Source organism: Neomonachus schauinslandi, chromosome 2 (genome assembly GCF_002201575.2).
Source record: "Neomonachus schauinslandi chromosome 2, ASM220157v2, whole genome shotgun sequence".
NCBI classification, from domain to species: domain Eukaryota; kingdom Metazoa; phylum Chordata; class Mammalia; order Carnivora; family Phocidae; genus Neomonachus; species Neomonachus schauinslandi.
In genome coordinates this window covers 199,461,500-199,484,400 of record NC_058404.1, presented here as the reverse complement: position 1 = coordinate 199,484,400, position 22,901 = coordinate 199,461,500, and the positions used below count along the sequence as shown (strand labels likewise).

Sequence of the window (22,901 nt, the reverse complement as noted above, 5' to 3'; positions counted from 1 at the left end):
GAGGGGAGCGACTCGTTTATCAGCAGGGCCCGTCCTCCTTTTCCAGCAAAGCAGAATGCCAGCATCTTGAGCAATGCCTGTAAGAGCTAAATCCCCTTCATCTGGAATGATGTGACCTGGGCACTTTCTATCTTCTCCTGACGCAGGTCATTAAGACAAGGCTGGGGCTCGTTACAAAAGATTCTTTGCTATGATAAACAAAGACAACCAACTGTTTTTCAAAATTTTTATTTGGTGTTAACTCCACAAGAAAACAAAAAATCAGTTACTCTGGTGTACGTGAAATCAGAACAATACAACCACGGGGAAAAAAATCTCAGCCCAGGAATGGAAAACGGATACTTCAGTGCTACGGATACGCAATGCGCTTCATACCACAGGGCGTTTCAGCGTTTTGCCAACTTTTTAAAAAATGCTTTTTCTTTGTGATCATCCATTCACAAAACTAAAAACCACACTTTCAACTCTGTTGCTGAAAGCCTCCGGGCTTCAGCCACTTAGCTATGAAAACAAATAAATACATAATCTGTTAATCCCCTTGCCCATTTATAATCCATCCCCTTTCCCCCGTGGAAGGTGCACCGTCTTCCTGCCAGTGCGGGAGGAAGTCGGTGCCTCTGCCACCTGGAGCCCTGTCTTGATAAAAAGCAGCTGTCCAAAATCAACTGAGCTAAAGGTTGTATCTGAAATATATTTATTTGGTCTCTGCTACATAAGCAACGATTTCTAGAAGGATCGTCACTGTAGTGATTTTAGGAATTTACAACTTCCAATTCTTTTTTGCCTTTGCTGTTAAATTATATTTCAGTGCAGATGCTAATCACTTTTTAGGAAGCTCCGGAAGAAAGAAAAATACATAAAACCTTATAAAGTCTGTAAATAAATAACAGCAACATAAACCTTGCACACACATACATACACCCGCACACGCACACATGCACACACACACACACTTTAAAGTGTCTTAAGATGTGCTGTGTAAGAACAAACCCTGACATGTGGTGAGATCCAAGCCGACCGTCCACCAGGTTTCTCATAGGGAGGACACACACAACCCGGGGTGACTCCCCAGCCTTGGAGTTGTCTGTGTTCTCAGTTACGAGACAGGCAACCACACCTGGGGCTCGAAGCAAACCAGGGCTTTCTCAGCCACTCCAGCCTCCAGCTAGTGAACTGGACATGGTATGTACTACCTGCCACGATTCGTGGTGAAGCTGTCTCGTCCACGTCAGACTTCTCTGCCGTTCCTGGTGTTACAGACACGCTAAACTGATTTTACACATTAGGTTTTGTTTTTTTGTTTGTTTTTAAGAATAGGAAAACAATTTGGTTTCACAAACACCGCTCCTTGCAGCTCCACCTGCTGCCCGCTGGTGTGAAAACCCGAGGCGGCGGCCATCCTGAGCGGACAGGAATTGTAGGAGACAGACTGACGGCTGGGCCCCCACGGGAAGCGGGAAGCGGGAAGCGAGTCCCATGAAGCCATCACAAAGGTCTGGGAGAAAGGACGTCTCTGCCCGCCCCCAGCCCACCACACAGAACTTGCCCAGAACATTGTCTCCAACACAAAATGTGATCTAAGCTCGACCGAATCACGGTCATGACAGCAGCTAGCTGTTGCAGCCAGGGCTGCTTCGGGGTGACGAGGTGGCCTTTACTGCATGTCAAACGTTTATAATTTTGAGTTCTGGAGGCTTCGATTCAATGGAGGTCACCAGAAAATCATAATTTGCAACTAAGACCCTCACCATGAGTAACCCTGAAGGGGTGTTTTGGCGTAAAAGTAACCGCAACGTAAGAACAGGCTGGGGGTACGCTCTTGCCCCACTCGGCCTCCTCTGCTAGCCCACACCCCAAAAGCCTTGGCTCCTCCAGTTAGCAAGAAAATCACAAACCACAGTGTCTTCCATGATACTCGAGGGGGGGGGGGGGGAGAATCCTAAGAGAGAAAACACAGTATTTTTTAAGTCTCTAAAAGCACACCCTTGTGGTTCCTACATCAAATGTACATGAGATCTGACTGAATGAAGACCGTGGATGAGTCACCCATGCTTCCCTCTTGCCTTGAGAAAGGCCCCGATCCATTGCAGGGGTAAGTATTTATATCCCAGTTCTTAGAGAACAAAGCCTAAAGGTTCCAAAGCTCAAGTCTCTGGAGAGCAGAAGTGGTTGCGGACACCGCGGAGCTAAGGTGACAGAGACCGGGCTGCAGCTGGAAGGACAGACAGCAACTGCAGTCAAGATGCGGAAAGCAGGGATGCTTCTAGACAAGCACATGCACACCCATTCTTGATTGGACAACACAATCTAGTCTATTTCAAATAGCCAAGAATTCAACAGCTTGGAAAACAAAAAATCTTCAACAGGATAGCTGTCCTCAACTCTAAAATAAGCAAGAAGAGAAAGATAATTGCTGATCTGAATCAGTTAATTGAAGAAGAAACCTAAGTTGTTGCTTTAGATTAACAGGCCTCACAAAAGGGTAATTTGCCATCACATATCACTCTCAAAAAATAATCTGTACTACTCTGCAGGATTAGAGATGAGTTCGAGAAAAGAGCTCTTCTTCGCCAGGGTCCGCCCACTCGCCTCCGCCCTCCGAGCCAGAGCCCTCCGAGCCGGAGCCGGCGCTGGAGTAGATCTTTCTGCGGAAGCCACTGGATTCTGCTCCGGCATCTCTCTCTCCGGCACACCTTGCTTCATAAACAGAAGACACCTGGGATTAAAGGAACAGTTTTCAACAGATCAAAAGCCAGACTTTTTTCCAAAAGGGCTACATGAAACACTCTTGATATACAGAGGTCACACGGCAAATCGCTGGCTTTCTTGGCAGAGCTAAAGAATATGAATTCAGAGTTGCACTGCTTCAAAGCAAACCCAACCACCTCTCCTCCATGATCCATAAAGGGTCCCAAATCCTAATTCTGTGTGTTCAGTCCCTGGGACAAAACGTTCCACGTGTGAAGGCTGCACAAAACCAATGTCTAAGGCCTGGCCACAGCTGGGGGCTGGGCTGAGCACCGGGAACCCCAGGGAGGTCAGCACGGCCGTGTCCTCCCCGGGCTCGCCTTCCAGGAGAGCCCATAGCAAGCCGACCAACCAACACAACTGCACGCTGCGGTGTAAACCAGGTGATGTGGCGCAGACAGGACACACACACGCCAGACATCTGTGACAGGGAAGGGAGTTCTGAGAAGTGTCCTCACCTGAAGGCTGAGAAGCAAGCCTTGTGCGAGGTACAGCCAAGAGCTTGCCTGGGAGCCTGGGGGCCGGGCTTCAGAACTGGAGTTCTAAAAACTCTTTACTGTGTGGGATTGTCCCCCACACACCAGATGGTCAGCATCTCTGTCCCCCAGGACACTGAATGCAAATGGCAGCCCCTCCCTAGTCACAGTAACTACCAATGCTCCCCAAACCCAGAGTAATTAGCAACACCACTCTCCCCCCTCCATAGCAACTAGTAATGCTCCCCCTACCCTTGAAGTGATTAGCAAAGCCCCCTTCCCTCACAGTGACCAGAAACATGCCACCCCCACTGGCCAATTATAGTAACCAGCGACATCCCCCCACCTCCCCAAGTCACAATAAGGAGCAATGTCCCCACCCCCCAGAGTAACCAGCACGCCCCCAGTCACAGTAACTAGCAAAACCCCCACCCAACAGTAACCAGCACCCCCCAGTCACAGTAACTAGCAGCGCCCCCGCCCCCCTAGTCACAGGAACCTGCAACACCCCCATCACAGAAACTAGGAACACCCCCATCCTCAGAGTACCCAGCACCCCCAGTAATAGTACCAACACCCCCCATTTCCAAATGGCAGCACCATCCCTGGTTGGGACCCCTGAGGCAGAAGCAGAAGACAGCCACAAGGACGGAGGGGAGAAGAGAGGATGTGGGGCCGGAGGCACGTGACGGCAGAGCCCACAGGGCCTTTCTGGGCAAGGCGCAGTGACGGAAGGCCACTATGGTTAAGAGCGGGAGTTGCCAAGTCCCAGCTGAGGCTCACGGCTCAGGTCTGCACTTAGCACTGTGGCTGCACGGCCTCAGACAGGAGGTCCCGAGTCTGTGCAGGATGGCACAGTGACGGCGCCCGTCAGGGGTTGTGAGGACCGGCGAGCGGGTGCTCAGCCTGGACAGGGTGCAGGAGACGGGAGGAGGGAGGAGGGCGACGGCTGACAGGCGGGGCGGCCAGGGGCCAGAGAGCGGCTCCCAGGCGTGGCTGCGGCAGCGGGGTATGCTGCAGGGTACCATTCACCGGGGTGGGAAAGACAGGACCGTGGGTGCCAACACCCTAGGGTGCTTTGGGGGAAAAGTCCTCAGAGGACCTGAGCTGACACAGAGAAGAGAGACATGTTTCCTTCGATTCAGCCGCCTGCCTGCCTAATGGGAGCTCAATGGCCTGGTGGGGAGGCGGTGGTACAGAAACCGAAAGCAGCCTGGGGCCAAGGCTGAGACCAGAGTGCCACACTGGGCGTGGTGAGGGCACAGGACAGGAGGGGTCCGTCCGCAGAGAGCACCCGGAGGGCTCCCTGGTGGTGCCCACCCAGGGGCTTCTGAGGGAGTGACAAGGTCCAACTGGTATGCAGAGATTCCCTGTGGCAGCACTGGGAAGGACGGGGGAGGGGGGGAGTGAGGGCGGGGGCGTGGGAAGCCTTGGTAGTCAGCGGATGGGGTGGGAGGTGATGCAGGCGGGGGCTGAGGGCCATGGAGCTGGTTGACCTGGGAAGGCAGGTGAGGGGAGCTCCCAGGGCTCCCAGGCTCCAGACTGAGGGGCAAGGGGGTGTGGCCGTTAGTAAGTTAGTAAGGAGGAGGACAGTCCACTTACCCTATTAAAATCTAACAGACGCTCTTCGTTACTGGGTATGTCTTTACCATCTGGACACTCTTCTATACCATTCTCTCCCTTGGCATTTGTATAACATTCTTAATCATTTTGAATGGAGAAGGGAAAAGAGGGAAAGGGGGGGAAATTTCATTAAGACACAGTTATGAAACAGACATTTTTGTTTCCTTTTTTGCTGAAGTCAGACCAGTCAGGTGTACCAACCCTCTGGAGAATTTAAGTACTCACTAAAAGCAGACATGGGCACCACCAGCCAAGCCAGTACGCACAAGCAAAATGCTACGCCAATTTAAAAATTCTAATACACTGTTCATCGAGTTTTTAAAAAATAGGCTGGCATAACCCAGACATGCCTGTGATCCCAGCACGAGACATTCATTCAACAAACACATATTCACACCTGTAGTGGGGTAAGCCCTCGGAACACAGGCCCAAGCTCTCAAGAGCGTACGGAGGGAGACAGACGATGCACCGTGTGTGTGTTCATCTAACAACTAAACAGAGGGACTGCAGACGGGGGAAGTGCAGTGGGGAAGACAAAACAGGGTAACCACCTCATTTGTTCCCTCCCAAGTCAACACCGCACTAAAGTACATCTTTCCTGTATCTGCAGAACAGGGAAGAGAAAGGAGGCTAGTGGTTTGAGTAGTGGCCCACAGAAGGGGATGGAACTGGAAGCTGGAATTAGAAGGAATCAAATAAATCATTTAGTGCAAAGGTTCTCAGCCCTGGAAGCTTCACTGAAGCCAAGTCTGCGAGCCCAGGCCCCCACCTGAGATCCTGACTGAACTGGTCTGAAAAGCTCCTAGGTATTCTGATGCACAGCCACGGCTGACCCCCACCAGTCTTAATCCAGACCAGCCCCCCACGCAGCTGCAGACACAGCGGTGAGAGAGGAGACGGCCGGTAGGCCCGACATGGACCCTGGCTTTAAATCACTGTGTGCAAGTCCTGTAATGCCCCAACTGAGCATCTGTTTCCTGTTGCCTGCGGTCCAGTTACCACGAGGTGTTCAATGAGATGACATGCTACCCATGCGTGACACCGGAGAGGATAGGACCGACGCTCAGTGACCGCTGTGCCCTCCTACCATCAGGTGCTGGCCACATCATGTTCTCCATGATCTTTAGCCCTCTCTGCCTGCCTCAGGACCTCGAAGTTACCAGCTCAGGTTCATGAAAATAACCCGGGCTCTGGGACTACACAGACATGAGTGGATCCCTGGTTGACACTCATCTGTGACGTAACTCGGCAGATGACCGACCCTCTTTGAGCCCCAGCTCCCTCATCTCTAAAACAGGGTGACCATCTGCCCTCATGGGGTCCCCGTGCAAGTTTAAAGAGATGACGTGCGGGCAGCCTCAGGAACAGCACTGGCACGCTGGCTACTAACCAAGTCCCCGGCTTGCTCACCCCCTCGGGGTGGCCATCCTTGCCTCGGCTCGCCTGATCAAGCTCTCACAGGCTCCGCGCGCCCCGCCAGCTAGCTACCGTCGGGGAGGTAACTATCTCCTGGACTAGGGGTGGAGCCGGATCCAGCCCTCCTCCGGACTACGGCACTTTCCTGCCTTGCTTTCGGGATTCTGTATGTACAGAGGTTCGGGACACCACAGGCATTAGGAAAAGGGAGTGCTGACTGCAGACCACGTTCTTCGTGATCCGCCCATGGACAGCTCCCGTGTTCCAGGTTAGGACCATGTACCAGGCCTATGCTATGCAAGTTACTCGTCACAAGTACCCCCTCAGGGAAGTATTATCTTTAGCCTCTTTTTACAAATACAGACAATGGAGACACAGAAGGTCTGGTCACTGCCCCAGGTCTACCAGCTGGCAACAGAGGCCCTGGACTCCAGCTCCATTTTGTCTCCCGAGCCCCTAACTGTTATCTATACGCTTTCCCTGCAGGGCTTTCTCCATAAAACTAAAACACCACCCACACACTCACAATGAGCCTCCCAAATGTCCAGAATCCAGTGCGTGAGCTTGGAGACCGCCACTCAGGACAGACCCGTCGTGGCATGGAGCGTGCAAGGCCCTCGCGCTCCGGCTGCTGGCTTCCGGCCGACCTTGTCCCCACCGCTCTCTCGTACCGTTCCCCTTAGTCGGGCACACTGGGGCACAGCAGATGCATCCTGCTCCCGCACCGGCCCGGGCTGCTGCCTGGCACCTCCCACTACAGGCAGCCCGCTGGCACAGGATTGGCGTCCTCACTCCCTCCGCTTGTGCCAGGACATCGGCTCAGTGGGAGTTCCCAGGGCCTGGCACAAGGCAGGCACGGGTCTGTGAAGGCAGAGCAAGGCCGGCAGGTGGCAGAGTGCAGGGCCGGGGCTTCCAGGCCAGATGGCCCCCGCCCCCCCCGCCCCGCTGCAGGGCGCAGGGACAAGCCGCCTCACTCGAGCCTCCATCTCCTGCCTCACTGTAAAAAGGGACGGCCCTCCTCCTTCCCAGGAGGCCAAAAGCTTCCAGGTCAGTCCCTGACTCTTGTTATTAACCACCAGCCACTGGGAGCCACTGGGAGTTTCAGCGGGGGAGACAAGAGGCTCCAGTCACTCCTGCTGAGAAGGCAAGAGGCTACTCGTTTTCCTGGCCAACCTGCTCCTGAGACTGCACGTCCCCACCCCCACAGGCTGAGAGAGTGAGGCTCGTCACGTCACCATCACAAGGCAACTGCAGGGATTTAATGCACAGTTGTGAGTTGAAGGTCACTCCAAAGCCTGGTTACCGTTATCTACCCACTGAGAGTTTCTCTATTTGCCACTTCACAATAAAAAAAGCACCGTGCACTAACCATCCCTTACAGCACCAACCCGGGATTGTACAGAAACCCAGGACCCAGAGCTAAGGGTTGGGACTGACTCCTTACTAACTAATGATAGAAAACTAGACTAGGGCTGCCTGCCTGGCTCAGTCGGTAATGCATGCAACTCTTGATCTTGGGGTTGTGAGTTTGAGCCCCACATTGGGTGTAGAGATTACTTAAGAATAAAATCTTAAAAAAAAAAAAAGAATAAAATCTTTGGGGCGCCTGGGTGGCTCAGTCATTAAGCATCTACCTTCAGCTCAGGTCATGATCCCAGGGTCCTGGGATCGAGCCCCGCATCGGGCTCCCTGCTCCGTGGGGAGCCTGCTTCTCCCTCTCCCACTCCCCCTGCTTGCGTTCCCTCTCTCGCTGTGTCTCTCTCTGTCAAATAAATAAATAAAACCTTAAAAAAAAAAAAAAGAAAACTAGACTAAACCTTCACAGGGATTGGTCTTCCTGACCCCAGGTGCTCCCTGCTGCCACATCCCTCTCTCTCTCTCTCTCTCTCTCCTTCCCTCTCTTCCCCCCTCCCCCTCCCTCCCTCTCTCCCTCTCTCTCCTTCCCTCTCTCCCCCTCCCCCTCCCTCCCTCCCTCCCTCTTCTCTCTCCCTCTGGCGGCACTACTCTGGGGCACTACTCTGGGGCCCTCGGACCCCCCTTACTTGTATTCCAGTTAACTCATCAGTGACTGGACACTCACCGGGTGCACAGAATGGATCTACGTCAAGGCCAGATTTGTGCTCCCCTCACCCTGGCGCCTCCCTGGGCACTGAGTGCAGATAGCCACTGTAGAGCGCAAAGCTTCTGGCCACAGGAAGACAGTCTGGATGCAAACCTGAACTTGACGGCTAATGAAGGATTCTGGACAAACTGTCAAACCTGAGTCTTAGAGCTTCCTCATCTGAAAACTAAGGCTGACATCTCACAAGGCTATGGTGCGGCCCATGTAAAAGGAAAGATTGGGAGCACTTTGTAAACCATAAAAGGCAACCCAGATATTAGCTAATGGTAGAATGACAGGTCTTTAATAAATGCGGTTAAATAAACAAAGATGCTAAAAACGAAGACTCCGCTCTACGCTCTCTTTCTGACCCAGTGAACCTCTGGGAAAGAGGAAGGCAGGCTCTGGGGAAGGCGTCTTGGGGCTCAGAGCACAGAGAGAAGCAAACAGCCCCGCCGTCCCCCCAGTGGGGGAAGGCTGGGCTGCGGAGGGAGGTGGGCGCCAGCGTCCCGAGCACCCGAGCACCGGAGCGCGCCAGGCTCGGTGGGCAGCGAGCGGCAAGGCTCCACGTTCATTACAGACGAACCGGGAGACACGCCAGACCCATGAACGTGTGAATACTAACCAACGGCGTACGTGCCCCTTCCAGCTCCAGCGGCAGAGACTGTCGATGCCACAGCCCAGGGCAGCCGGGGAGCTGGCAGCACGCCCCCCGCAGCCCTGACTCCTCCCCAGACTTCGAGAGTTTTTACAGCTGCTGAGCATGTCCTCCCGGAAGGCTCACAGACCCAAATCACCTTCACCCAATGTGCTACTGTTCTGTCTGCCCCCTGCCGGAACCCCCCCAAAGCCCTCCTGCTGCCCACGCCTCACAGAGAGTCACTCCCCGAGGAGCCGGCATCCTCGACAAGACCTCTCCGTGCTGCTCTCTCCCTTACTCCCCCTGCAGGTCCTGAGGCCAGGCCTTGGCCCTGGGCCTCCCAGACAGCCGTGGCGGGGGCCCAGAACCCCAGCTGCTAAACCCCTTCTCCACTCTGCTTCTAGAACTCTTCTAAAACACACACCGGACCTGACACCCTCCAATCTGCCATCTTCTCAATGGCCTTCCTCAATCCGCCTTCCTGGCCTCAGCTACAACCCAGCTGGGCCCACTTGCCAGAGTCCATCTTACCCCCATGCAAGCTGTTCCTTTCACAGGGTCTGCCCTTCCCGCCCGGGCGGCTTCCTGAAATTCCCCCAACCCGGGTGATTACCCCCACCCCCCACTCCCCTCACGATTCACTGCGATCCTGAACAGGTTTTGGCAAAGGTCGGTCCTGCCTTTGTGTATTTCCATGCCTTTCCCCACATCAGGCTAAGGGTGGGCCCCAGTTCTCACTCATCTCTGTGTCCCCAGTGCCTGACAAATGCTGGCTACACAAAAGCCTCTTGGTAAGTGCTTTTCAGACTGCTATTCATAGGGAAAGAATGTACTGCTCTTAATGAATTAGAAATCCGAATGAGTGGATGAACCAATGACCTAACACAGGGCTCCTTACCTTCACACTCTGATGCAGGAAAGAGAGGAGAGTACAAGGCTTTTTCCCACCAGGTCTGCTTTTCTTGACTCCTATTCATTCCTTGAACATCAGTGTTCAATACGGGAAACTGTTTAGGTTAAACAAATAACAGAAAAAGTTTACAAACTGTCAGGATAAAGGAGAAAATTGAAACATTATTAACTAGGAACTACAAATCCAGAATTTTTTAAATTGATGACTTTTGTTTTTAATACTGTTCTAGACGAGGTGAATTTATTAATTTTTTTTTTAGATACTATTTTTAAGTAATCTCTACACCCAATGTGGGGCTCAAACTCACGACCCTGAGATCAAGAGTCACACGCTCCACTGACTAAGCCAGCCAGACACCCCAATGAGGTGAATTTAAAAAGCTAAAGTGTTGGGGTGCCTGGGTGGCTCAGGTCTCGATCCTGGAGTCCCAGGACTGAGCTCCACATGGGGATCCCTGCTCGTCGGGAAGTCTGGCTTATCCCTCTGCCCCTACTCCGCTCTCGTGCTCTCTCTCACTCTCTCAAATAAATATCTTTTTTTTTTTTTATTTGACAGAGAGAGACACAGCGAGAGAGGGAACAGAATTAGTGGGAGTAGGAGAGGGAAAGACAGGCTTCCCGCTGAGCAGAGAGCCCGATGCGGGGCTCGATCCCAGGACCCTGGGATCATGACCTGAGCCGAAGGCAGACGCTTAACGACTGAGCCACCCAGGCACCCCTCAAATAAATATCTTAAAAAAAAAAAAAAAAAAAAGCCAAAGTGTTCATAACATATAAAGGAAGCTTTTAAGAAGGACTTATATTGGAAGTGGAGTGAAGATCTTTTTAAAAAACCCAATAAAACCCTTACAAGGCAAAATATCCCCAATGAATATCCCCAGGCAAGGCAAATTTCTAGATTTGGGAAGTGCAGAAAAATGACGGGGTGGCCCTAAGTCTCCACTGGTGTGAGACACTCCAGGGAAGAGAGAGGACCCTCTTCACCTTTACACACTCGGGCAGGAGGGAGTCAAAGACGACAGTATGGGACGAAGGAAACTGTGTAGGCAGAGTTACCAACCTATGTGTCTTTTTAACTCAACTATGTGCTTTGCTGAGAACCAGAGGACGTTGGGACTCAATCCAAATAAGGCCTGTGGACACTGCATGTGCCTACTGCTTCAGAAGACATTTCACCGTGTGTTCAAGCTTAAAGCCTGAGCAGTCTTGGCAACCAACGACCTTCAATCCTCTGATGGGACTTTGTTCTTCTCTTACATGTAAATTGTCTTATGGGTCAAAGACTTTTTGATTCAATAATGTGTTTTTTATTATTTAACTAATGGGAAACACCTCCAACCTTCATTTTTCACTTAACATAATTTTGTAAAAAGAAATACTCTCAAATTAGACACTGAAGGAAAACGGTACTGGGTACCCAGAGTGGCCAGTTCACCTTCACTGCGCTCTCCCCCAGCTTACTCCCAAGGACAGTAGTCAGCACCCCGCTGACTTCATGCAAACGAAGCCACAACAGCCAAGGTCTACAGCTAGTTCAAGGAAATTAACTGCATCTGGCACATAATTCCCAGAACCCCTAGATCTTTCCAGAAAGGCCTTGCCTGCTCTGCAAGGCGCACCTACTCTGTGGGATGACAACTTAGTGCTGTGTGGGAGGAGCAAGAAGGCTCCCTGGACAGAGCAGCTGCCCCCATCCCCAAGGCACCACTGAAGGCAGAGGATTCGGAGGCGGCACGTGTCTACCTGCAAAAGAAAACGTCCCAGGCTGTTGGGGGCAATCAGTGTTTATTCCTGTGACCCTGTCCCGAGACCATCAAGGGTAAGAAAGGGAGGGAGAGAGAACTCATCTCGGAGGGTGGGAAAGGGCCGGGAGAGCAGGCTGGAGGCGTCAGCACAAACAGAGAGCAGGCTAGACGAGACTGGAGCAGAGAGGCAGGAAGCTCCTTACGAGCAGCACCCATGTCTTATTTACCCGTGCGCCTCCGGGCACAGGGCCTACACAAAGCAGGATGCTCAATGTCTGCTGGCCTGAAGAAAAGGCTCCACCCGGACGAGCGCAGGTCCGGGATTATCTGGCCCACCATCCTCCACCTCCCCCGCCCCCACCTCGGGCTGAAAGCACTGTTAAAGTCACGCCAGTTTCTGCTATAGTTTTAGGAATTTTTCTGCTTCCTGCCCTTGAAAGTCAATTCCAAAGGCAGAGACTTCTCTGTCCTGTTCTTTGCTACACTGAATACACACTCAATGAACCTGCATTATCTTAGGACATCATTCCAGTCCACTGTCTCCAGCCTCTAGGTTGCACAGCAAAGATGACCATGCTTGGCTTAAATAACCTCTGCTCGATGCACGGATTCAATTCTGGCCGACGGAGAACGGAGGGAAGGAAACCCGACGAGGACACGGCCGTGGGCAGGCCGGGCACCTGTCACTGTGCCGCTCTCCCTCTCCGACAGCTGCTTGGCTCGCTTTCTCACCCGCAAGCCTGTCTTCAGATGGCACCTTTGCCGAGAAGCCTGCCCCGAGCCCTGCTTCTTGCGGCAAGGCCTCCAAGGACGCTGTTGTGCTACAGCCCTGAGCCAGCTCTTGGCCCCCTCCACGGCACTTGGTACACCAGCATACCGCATGCCGACTAACGGATCGCATGCGCTGCTGCATGTGACCGGCCAGGGCAGGGCTCTGCGCCTGTCGCCGGCACCGACAGTAGGGCTCTCCAAAAATACTCGACAAATGAATGAACCCGCGAGAAAACAGAGAAGACATAAATTTAAGCCGGAAAGCCTGACCAGAAATGTTTTCAGCAAAAGATGAGATACTCAGAAAGTCTTTAGACATCGGAAGCTGGGTAGAGGCACCTCTCCGAACTCTTACTAAGTACTCCCGGGTTTGGGAAGACAAAGGTCATTGGTGTTCCTCTTTGAGTTCTACTCTCGGAAGAGCATGGAAAAGGGGCCCTCAGCCACAGGCAGCTCCCACCCATCTGGGTCACAAGAGGAAAAGAAAGCCCATGTAGATGAAGGGCTGCCGAGGGCCACTGAGACCAACAAGAGACCCTGTGTGGCAAAGCAGCGGAAAGAACTCGGGCTCCGTCCCTGACGCTGGGCTCAGGGGCAGGGACGCCACCCCTCTGGGCCTACATGGCCTTCGTAGTCAGGGGGAGGGGACAGAAATCCACTGCAGAAGGTCACTGTGGGCATTCAGTGGGATAACGGTGACAGCAGAGTGGGCACAGACAGCGCCTGGCACGGGGGGCCAGGTACCACACTCCGAGGATGGCCCCCCCCACCCCCTCTACTCATCAGAGCCTTCTGATGCCACCGCACACCCTCTGCGGTCAAAACGGCCTCCTCTCTGGGACGGGACCGCCAACTCCTGAAGACAGGCCAAGCCTTCTGCTGCTCTTCGGTGCTCCAGAGCACAGGACACCGGGTTGGCCAAGTCAATGACAAGGAGCACACTTACGCCACAAACTTACCCCCAAATGGAACCCGAGGCACTCTTTGCTGCTCCTCACCTCCCATTTTATATTTCACAAGCCACAAACTAACTGCCGGCAGGTGCCTCTTCGCCTTTGCTGATGCTGTTCCCTCTGCCTCGAGCGCCCCGCCTCCTCTCCCTTCTGCCCCGGGATGCTCAGGTGTGTGCAACAAGCCTCCCTCAACTCTCACTGTCGGGACAGCTTCCTCTGGGCTCCCGAGGCATTCTGTGCTCACCTCCACCACGCCACCTCCCCTGTTCCCTACGATTACGTTTGCCCAGATGCCCTAAAACATAAGGAACTGGCTAGGTAAATCCTAATACATCCGTCCATACAATGGAAGAGGATGCAGGAAACCAAAAGGGAAGGGTGATTATAATAAAGTGCCATTTCTGTGAAAAGAGAAAAAAGAAGAGGAAAAGTATGTGAACATGCCTTTGCTTCTACATGCACAAATACCCTTGAAAGATGGGCCAGGACGCAAGCTCGCAGCTGCCGCTGGGGAGAGCCTGTTCACTGTCTATACACACCCTCTTGTAACTTCTGAATTTGAGCCATGTGAATAAATGACCTACTTCAATTAAAGTAAATTGTCTACTTCCAAGGTGGTCTTTGTAACTAGACTGACTGCTTCCAGTGCAAAGACGGTGACCTGTTCACACAGGACACCTACCTTAGTGATGGGCATGTAATGGGTATTCAGAAAATGTTTGCTGAACTGACTGAACTAAGCTTTTGAAAAGAATCCATGCTCCTGGACACCAATTCCATTAAAATTCCTACATTTTAAGTGTTTTCTTTTGAAGTAAACTCTACGCCCAACATGGGGCTTGTGAACTCACCACCCTGAAATCAAGAGTCGATGCTCTGCCAACTGAGCCCTCCAGGTGCCCCTAGAATTCCTACATTTTAGTCCATTTGCTCTGGACCAGGTGGCCTTTCAACAGTGACCTTTACAACAGGGCTCCCAGAGTGTCCTCTCTCAGGAAAAGGGAGAAGACGACCCTTGTAGGAGGCTCCCCTAGACTGCCCAGGCAGTGTGAGAGTGGAAAGGCATACACTCTCGTCCCAGCCTGGTCCCCACATTGTCCCTTCAGGTCACTCAACCTTTCCGAACCTCAGATCCATCTAGGGCGTGAGCGCCACCCTGACTCTACACCGTGGCACCGGCGCCCAGAGGCCAGAGCTGAAAGGAGCGGCCACGCCGACCCCAGCAGACAACCCCACAATGTCCCTCAGGACTTTACTAGCAACTGAGACCTTCCAAGACAACCCAGAATTCTGATAACACATAAATCCATCAACATACTAGAAAGCGAAGGAATATGGCAGTGGTATGATGTAGAATCTCGCTTCTTCCCTCTTTTTCTTTCTTCCCAATCTGGAACCAGGTGAAATACAAAGTACATAAAGGAATATTCAAGGATAAAAAGTGGGGCAATAAACAAACAGGTAAGGGCTAACAACATTATTGTTTTTCATTCTTGGCAGCTCGGTTTCAGTGTTTCGGTGAGACCCAATGCATGCCCCGCTAAGGGTCTCTGGGCAGGCTACTCAGAGCAGTGACCCTCGAGTCGTCACCACACGCGCTCAGGTCGCCCCAGGCACTGGCCCCACAAGCGAGGAAGGCACAGTCTGTTTCCATTAGGAGCGGATAATCTAACGAGAAAAAGTACATAATGACTCATAAACGTGGAAACTGCAACAGGAAAAGAGGCATCATGCATGAAGAGAGAAGGGAGGCATTAGTTCTGATGTAGGTGGGGATGGGAGAGAGGGGAGAGAGGAGGAATTAGGACAAGGATCAGAAGCGGGGGGCGGTCTGAAGATAGCCTTGCTACCTGGGTAGGATTTAGCGGTAGCAGAGGTGGGCGGAACGTGCACCGGGCCAGGGGGTGGGGGAGTGGGCGACATTCAGCTGCTCTCCGGCCACAGGCGGCATGACTTCCGAGCACCTCCAACTGCCTTTTTACTAAGCTGCTCCTGGACACAGGTCAGGCACTGCTGATCAAGTAACAGCTGAGAAATGGGCAGATTGCTGTGCTTTTCTGTGAAACAGGTTATGACCTTCAGTGATATTTCTTGCACACTCAATTTAACCTCAAACCACTTCTTAGAAATAGTCAAAAGGGTACAATGACTCCCATTCACAAAACTACCACTATTAGCCTCATTTTAATGTGTGAGTCACATAGCTTTAGGAATAGGCACTTGGTATAAGATGAGGTCCATCCACGTAGGTTCTGTAACAGCTCTTTTGTTGCATTAGGATTGTGGGTTTTTACATGTACCACCATCTGCTTTAGAGAACTCTATACAGGATGTAATTTATTTTACATGAAAAACCTAAGTTCTAAACTGATCAGCGTTTCGGAGACCATGAGATGGGCTTGATACCTCAAGAGACCCTCTGCTTCTGCTTCCGAAGCAGCACGCAGGGCCTTCCGAGGAGTAAACAGCCACTTTGTGATCCATCAGCTTCGAAGGCTGGAATGCCAGTGTATTCGGTTTGCAGCACGGTACGTGCGTATTAAGACAAGATCTTCTACTTTATGATATAAAAATGTCTTTTCTCTGCAGAAAAGGTCCACGGTCTACTTCCAATTTATAAATATCAAACCCGTTTTAAGCCCTTATGTAAAATCATAACCATGTAAGTTTTCAGACACTGAAGCTAATTTCCCAATTAATTTCACCCTACCCTTTCATTGCCTGATTCGGCTGCTCTTGCATTCAAGTCCAATCAACAACTTCTATCAAGCACCAACACACACAGACAACCACCTACCTCTTCCAGCTGTCCCGAAGAAACTGGATTATCTTCATAAGCAGGGAACTGACAACCTGCTTTGCAACTGCAAAAATTATTAATTTCTTCCTCACATTGTGCCATTATTTTACAATTTGCTTCTGAGCTTTCTAAAGCAATTTCCAGAGATTCATTCATGCTACATTCCAAACACTGATTCTGCTTCCCCACTGGCAGAATCCCAGCTGATTCCTCCTGAGAATCCAGTGATGTCTGAGCACTCTTTTCCATGCCAGATTTTTTTAACCTGGGAAGGAATTTTCCAGACTCAAGCTCCGATTTTCCATAGTAATGGCCTTCTTTCTCGGCATCTTCTTCCAGTGGCTGGAGATCGGCCTGTGGGTCTTCAAATGCATCAGCTTGAGAAGGAATGGGAATATTTGCTTCATCTTTCTCAGATTCAAATTCCGACTCACTTCCTCCTCCTGGGGACAGCTCGGACGCAGAAATTGGGCGGAAGTGAGTCCTAGGAGAGATGCGAATAGCCCGGTATTGTGTTCTGTCGACGCCACAGATCCTGGGGTGAAAAACTTCGCTGTCTGAATCAGAGCAGAGGATTGATTTCGGTTTAAAACTAGGGCTGAAAGAGGCAATCCCTTCGGGTTCAAACGAACACTCTACGTGAAGAACTTGTGAGAACGGATTACTTAAGTCAAAGGAAGAGAAGGAATATTCAAGCCCAGGATCTTCAACCTGAAAGTTACCACAAGCTCCTAGGAAGTCTTCATGGAAGATAAAAGAAAATCCCTTATTTAATCCATTCTCCCCACTCCTCGGCTGATCATTCTGTTCGAAGGACACGAAGGGCTTCCATAACTGCCGGTGACCGGGAGCGAAACTGTTGCCTGGGGTCATGAAGACGTCGGTACCAGCTATGGTCACGACGTCGGAAGCCGCACACTGTAGGAGACTTCCCTTGCTGTGGCTGGGCGGCACGACTGCCCACTCCCCGTCGCTGCTGAAGGTTTTGAGCTCTCCGTACACTCCTCCGAGGATGAACGTGTTCTCTTTATCCTGGGCCACGCCCCAAGGTTTCGAGGGTGTGGTATAGTCGCCGCCGTCCACCTTGGAGAGCGCCCCAGAAACACAAGCTCTCTTCTCCACGCTCTCCTTGTGCCCCTCCCACAGGCGGTACTCGGACCGCTGCACGGCCTTGTGGGGCGCCCGCAGGCCCTCGGCCTCCGCCTCCAGGCAGCGGCAGCAGTCACTGGCGTCCGCCGGGAACAGCTCCTCGTCGATTCTCTCCACGTCTGCCGTCTTTGTCCAAATGTCCTTAATAACCCCTGAGCTGTAGCCGCCTCCACGTGGACCGCTTTCGCCACACCCTCGAGCAGTTTCCAAGGTTTTGTGTTCCGGCTTTTGTTCGAGCTGAATACCACAGACAGATTCTAGTTTCGATTTTTTTTTGAAAACTAAGGTAGGAATTTCTCCTAACGTTCTACTGTTTTGCTGGCAAGTTTCATCTTGCAAAAAATCTAGAAGTTCTTCATCTACATAATTTGACGAGACTCGAGGAACTACATAATTAATATCTTCTGCATTAAACTGCGTGGACTCTTCAAACTGAACATTTAATGTCTCGTTGTCTGAACGTGTTTCTTCTGAATGGGACCATGGGCTACAAGTTCTGGTTGAAAGATTAGAACAGTGTTCATTTTCTTCAAAGGCACTATTTTTGGTCCATATTAGCAATCTAGACTGGGTTTTCCCAAGCATACTAGCACTAGAATCTGTATTTTCATTTCCCAAGTTGAGAGTTTCAAATGAAAATGGTAGAACAGAATTACTGCATTGCACTTCAAACACTGAAAAACACGAGTTTATGCCAGATCCTTCATTAACATCTGTAAAGAGCTCCTGATTGCCAGCAAGCAAATGCGGATTGAGCGCTGTGCCGTCCAAGATCGGAGAGAGTCGAATTGGAGAATCTCCCCCAAAACTCTCTCCATCAGCATCGCCCGAGCTGGATGAACAGCACTCCCAAAACTGAGCCAGATTGCCCAAGTCTTGCAGGAAGAAGCCCTCGGCACCCACAGAGGTGGAATCTGTCCATATTGCACGTTCCCCTTGCAACTCCATTCCATCTAACACTATGCAACATTCTGCCTCAAAATCTGTTTTCTCTTTGCTTTTTTGTCGAATCATATTCAAAATCCGACTTTCTCCTTGCATTGTTTCTGAGGCACCAGGATCCAACATGGATTGATCAATATCCACTTCATAGAAGTGCGTTAATTCTGATAGATGAATATCATCCAGATACTTGTCCTCTGGGAGAGAACAGAATGAGGTCCCAGTGAGGTCAATATCCTCATTGATAACCGCAGGCATTTCTACAAAATGACCATCAATGAAAGTACCTGCTGCGAGGTATGTTTTATGAATATTATTGTTGCTGAGACAAAGACCGTGCACGGACTCTGACAGCTCTTCCACCGCCTCTGACGTCAGATTGCTCGTGTCCTGTCGGTTTCGGTATGTGGTCTCTAGTTTACTTTTTCTGCTCAAAGGAACGAAATACTCAGCAATTGGTTCAGTGTACCACAGTGGTTCCTCTTTATATTCTCTGTCGTTTCTGCTCTCCAGGGACAGGTCTCTTCCCTCGGCGCTCCCGGTGTCCCTTCTCCCCGGGTCCTTCAAGGGCCTCTTCCCGCGCCGGCACAGCGGCTTGAAGGAGCCCCCGCTGCTCCCCCCCGCGGGCATGCCCCGCTCAGCCCTGTCGCCGGGCTTCAGCGAGAGCCTGCTGGGCCCGTTCCGCCCCTTCTTGTTTCGAATCTCTCGTGTCTTGTGTCTGACTTTCACACACTTCACGGATGCTTTTAATTCTCCCTGATGACCACTTGAACTTGAGCCTGCTTCACTCGAGCCGGAAGACCATGAGCGAGGGCGAATCTTTCCTTCAGGTTTATGTCGGATCTGCTTTTTGTACAAAGCAGGCTTCTCTTCCATTGTGCCATTACTGAATTTGTTCTCCTTCTCGCTTTTACTTCTGCTCTGGGTTTTCGCGTGTACAGAGGTGGGTGCTTCGTTGCTTCTTTCCTTGATGACTTCGCCTTCGCTGTTGCAGTCCTTGGGGGAGGATGTGTCTGTGCTAGCTGGTGGGGCTGTGGATGATGAAGAAGAGCTAGAGTAAGAACAGACTTTAGACTTGTTCCACACAGTCATGATTTCTTGCAGGCAAACTGGTTTCTCAGACAGTGGTGGAAATGCTTCATAGTACCTGAAAAACAGAGGACAGAGTTCAAAAGCAGGCACTCAGATGTACGAGATACAGCAAAACAACATTCCCTCCCAGGTGGAGTGACGGGGTATTTCCCTTTAACGGTCAACATTTACGTCATCCACAAACTAAAACTTAAAAAAAAAAAAAAAAAAAAGAACAATACAGTGAAATATGCTTTACGTTTAGTCCCATGTATCAAGCACCTTTATGTTTAGCACTGAGGTCAGCACTGACTTAGAAATATTTAGAAAATAGGGAAGAGGACAGTTTTTATCTTTAAAGTTGTCATTTTAATTAAGAACACCATCGCGAGAAGAAATATCTGAATTTGGATCTCAGCTCCAGTCACTTACTATGCATGTGACTTTCAGCTCATTATCTGATGTCTCGGTCCACACTCTCAGCTGCAAACTGGTGAGGACAGGACTTACCTCCCGAGGCCATTGGGAGCAGGGGAAACAGAGGGAGCTGAAAGCCGGAGAGCATGAGCTCTGAAGCCGCGCTCCCGGACTGTGAGCCCTGACTCCGCCCTGACCAGCTGTGTGACCTCAGGCCCGTGACAGGACCTCTTCATGGCCTGCGAGACGCGGGGAATATAATTAGCCACCTCACAGAGCTGGGAGGAGTAAAGGAATTAATGTGCAAGTGGAGCCAGGACATTACGTGGTTGTCCTCACCACGTGTTCTCAGGAGAAATGCCGGGCATCCGCAGGCACTCGGAAACAGGAGGGATTATGCAGGGTGCTCGAGGGGTCAAAGAGAGGATGCTGGTGCAGCCGAGGACCATGAGAACAAGAGGACCACAGCAGAGCCTGGACGCTCCGGAAACGGAGTTTAGGGACGACAGCCTGTGAGGCACGGGCGCCTGCGTGCGGACACAAGACCCGAGGAGACCAGCGACTACAGGAAATGCAGGATAGGAGAAGCCAGGGAGGCTGCCTTTACAGGGCTTGAAAACAAGAAGAAGTTGTTTCCAATCTGCCAAGAAGCTGGTGGCCATCACAGATTTCAGAGCAAGACAGACTGCCAAAGCAAGAATCTGGAGTCGGGTTGCCTACCGAGGGGACTGTCGTTCTGGAGGCAACAGTCAAGGTCACACACGAAGTGATAAAAAAGGCCATGTTTTCAAAGGGCCTATACTTGATTCTCCTTTTCAGCCTCTACCAGAGCTTTCTACAGAAATACATGGTGAGCCTCAAATATAATTTTTAATGTCCTAGGAGTCACATTAAAAGTGTAAGGAAAAAAAGGTGAAGCTGAATTTAATAATGTATTTTACTTAAACAAATACATCCACAACATTATCATTTCACCATGTAATTGATATTTAAAAATATTAATGCAGTATTTTACATTCTTTTTTATACCAAGTCTTCGAAATCTGGTGAGAATTTTACATTTACAGCACATCTCAATTTGAAGAAGCCACATACCAAGGGCTAAATATCCACACGTGGCTCAGGGAGCCCACACTGGACGGCACAGGTCTACACCAGCCAATATGAGCTATTTTCACCTTAAGTTCGAGAAGTTCCAAAGATTCAAATAAAATGTATAATAAGGAAGTTCTGCTTATAGTGTAGCTCATTTTACTAACCATTTACAAAGAAAGATCCAGGAGCATCTTCAGGAAACAAGCTTGACAAGGTCAATGACTTGCCCACATTTCTTTGTAATCAGCGGGAGAAAACTTGGTCTCCTTGTATGTAAAACAAGGATGAGCATATTTTCTCACAGCTGTCTCCAAGGACTGGTGTGATAGCATGCGAATGGACTATATATAATAACCTTGCTTGCTCCATTCATTCATTTCACAAACACTGATTCAATATGTAGGATAAGGATAGGACCCTCTTATTCACGTCTGAATTCTGTGTCAAGCACATAGTAAGTGCTCAACGAGTGTTTACTGAATTATAAAATATGAAATTAAATACAAGACAACAAACAAAAACTGTAAACCACATAGCAGTTATTAGTCTGATTTTAACAAATGCACACTTTATTACTGAATACAATCTTACATACATTTCCACTTGATCCTTTGCTGTAGGGGATAATTCTGCCTCTGGAGAGGGAGACCCCTCTAACTTTTTGTGAATCTTCTCTTCTGTTACGAAACAAAAATTCAGAAAGATAGGTCTTATATCTAGTTAATAAATGCTCCTGTTTTTTAAAGTTTTTCAAGTAACTTTAATCAGAAGTTATAAAGGCTTTATGGCTTTAAAAGAACTCTAGACCCATCTGTCTTTTTAATAAAAATCTCTTTTCTTGGGGCGCCTGGGTGGCTCAGTCGTTAAGCGTCTGCCTTCGGTTCGGGTCATGATCCCAGGGTCCTGGGATCGAGTCCCACACCGGGCTCCCTGCTCAGCGGGAAGCCTGCTTCTCCCTCTCCCACTCCCCCTGCTTGTGTTCCCTCTCTCGCTGTGTCTCTCTCTGTCAAATAAATCAATAAAATCTTAAAAAAAAAAAACAAAAAAAACCTCTTTTCTTCACGGTCCCAGAGGGAATTCTCTGGCTTAACCACACTAACGGTGGGCTGGGAGGGGAGAAGTGTTCACCTCATCACTGACCGAGCGCTCTAGAGGCACCTGATTAGAAGACTGAAATCCTCTATTAATTTCACCAGAAGGAGAGAACATCTGTTGAGATCCTGACAAAATTCTGCACCCATGGACTCTGTACTGACTCATCCTGACTGATACTAATCTGTAAAGAAAACCCATTATAGGGACGCCTGGATGGCTCAGTCGTTAAGCTTCTGACTTCGGCTCAGGTCATGGTTCCAGGGTCCTGGGATCGAGCCCCACATCGGGCTCCCTGCTCCGCGGGAAGCCTGCTTCTCTCTCTCCCACTCCCCCTGCTTGTGTTCCCTCTCTCTCTGTCAAATAAATAAATAAATAAAATCTTTTAAAAAAAGAAAGAAAGAAAACCCATTACAATCAGCTCTGTTACAACACCTAGGTGAGCAAGGGCTGTGTGTCAACTAAAACAGAAGCGAAGGGCTGAACTCTCAGCTTAGCTCCTGGGACTGCCTTCGGTTACAAACAAACAAACTCTTCAAGAAGGCTCAAGGCTTGGCGGGGAGCAAAAATGGCCATGGAGAAGACAAGGAAACCAAGACCCTTGACCTTAATACGTAGCTTTCACCAAGGGCTTGCAGAAAAGTTGCCACAAGAAGCTGTGAGGCTTCATGAGTCAAAATGACTTTAACAAGCCCCAAAACCGCCTTTCCAAAAAAACCTGACAGCCAAGGCAGAAGTTCCTTTTGGGCCTGAAATAGAGTCGAAACCTTTGGAGGCCTTGATGTCTACAGGCAGATACCAAAAGGGGGGGGCAAGGATGGGAAAGTGAAAATATTGCTCCTGATCCCTGTACTTCGATGTGAAGAGGACACCAAACATACCCGCCACCCCCAATGAGGGCACCTGTGAATTAAGTTGCTCCTTTGAGAGCAGGGATTATCTACGAGTGA

The 22,901-nt window shown here is 50.4% G+C and overlaps 1 protein-coding gene across 5 annotated transcripts in view; it reads right to left on the bottom strand.

Moving 5' to 3' along the window:
- Positions 1-221: 221 nt before the first annotated feature.
- The window catches only part of KIAA0232 (KIAA0232 ortholog), a 59,231-nt gene continuing 36,551 nt past the window's right edge, over positions 222-22,901 (bottom strand). Inside the window, exons 5-10 of one of the 5 annotated variants that reach the window (XM_021677696.2) lie at positions 21,455-21,536; positions 16,183-19,423; positions 14,704-14,775; positions 9,903-10,011; positions 4,827-4,924; positions 222-2,716 (exon numbers count right to left, since the gene is read on the bottom strand). In XM_021677696.2, the coding sequence (XP_021533371.1) occupies positions 2,537-2,716; positions 4,827-4,924; positions 9,903-10,011; positions 14,704-14,775; positions 16,183-19,423; positions 21,455-21,536 (3,782 nt within the window). In that variant the 3' untranslated portion in view covers positions 222-2,536. Of the gene's footprint in view, positions 2,717-4,826; positions 4,925-9,902; positions 10,012-14,703; positions 14,776-15,065; positions 15,443-16,182; positions 19,424-21,454; positions 21,537-22,901 lie in introns of those variants that run through there. The other 4 variants (XM_021677697.2, XM_021677698.2, XM_021677699.2 and 1 more) reach the window with 4 other exon arrangements.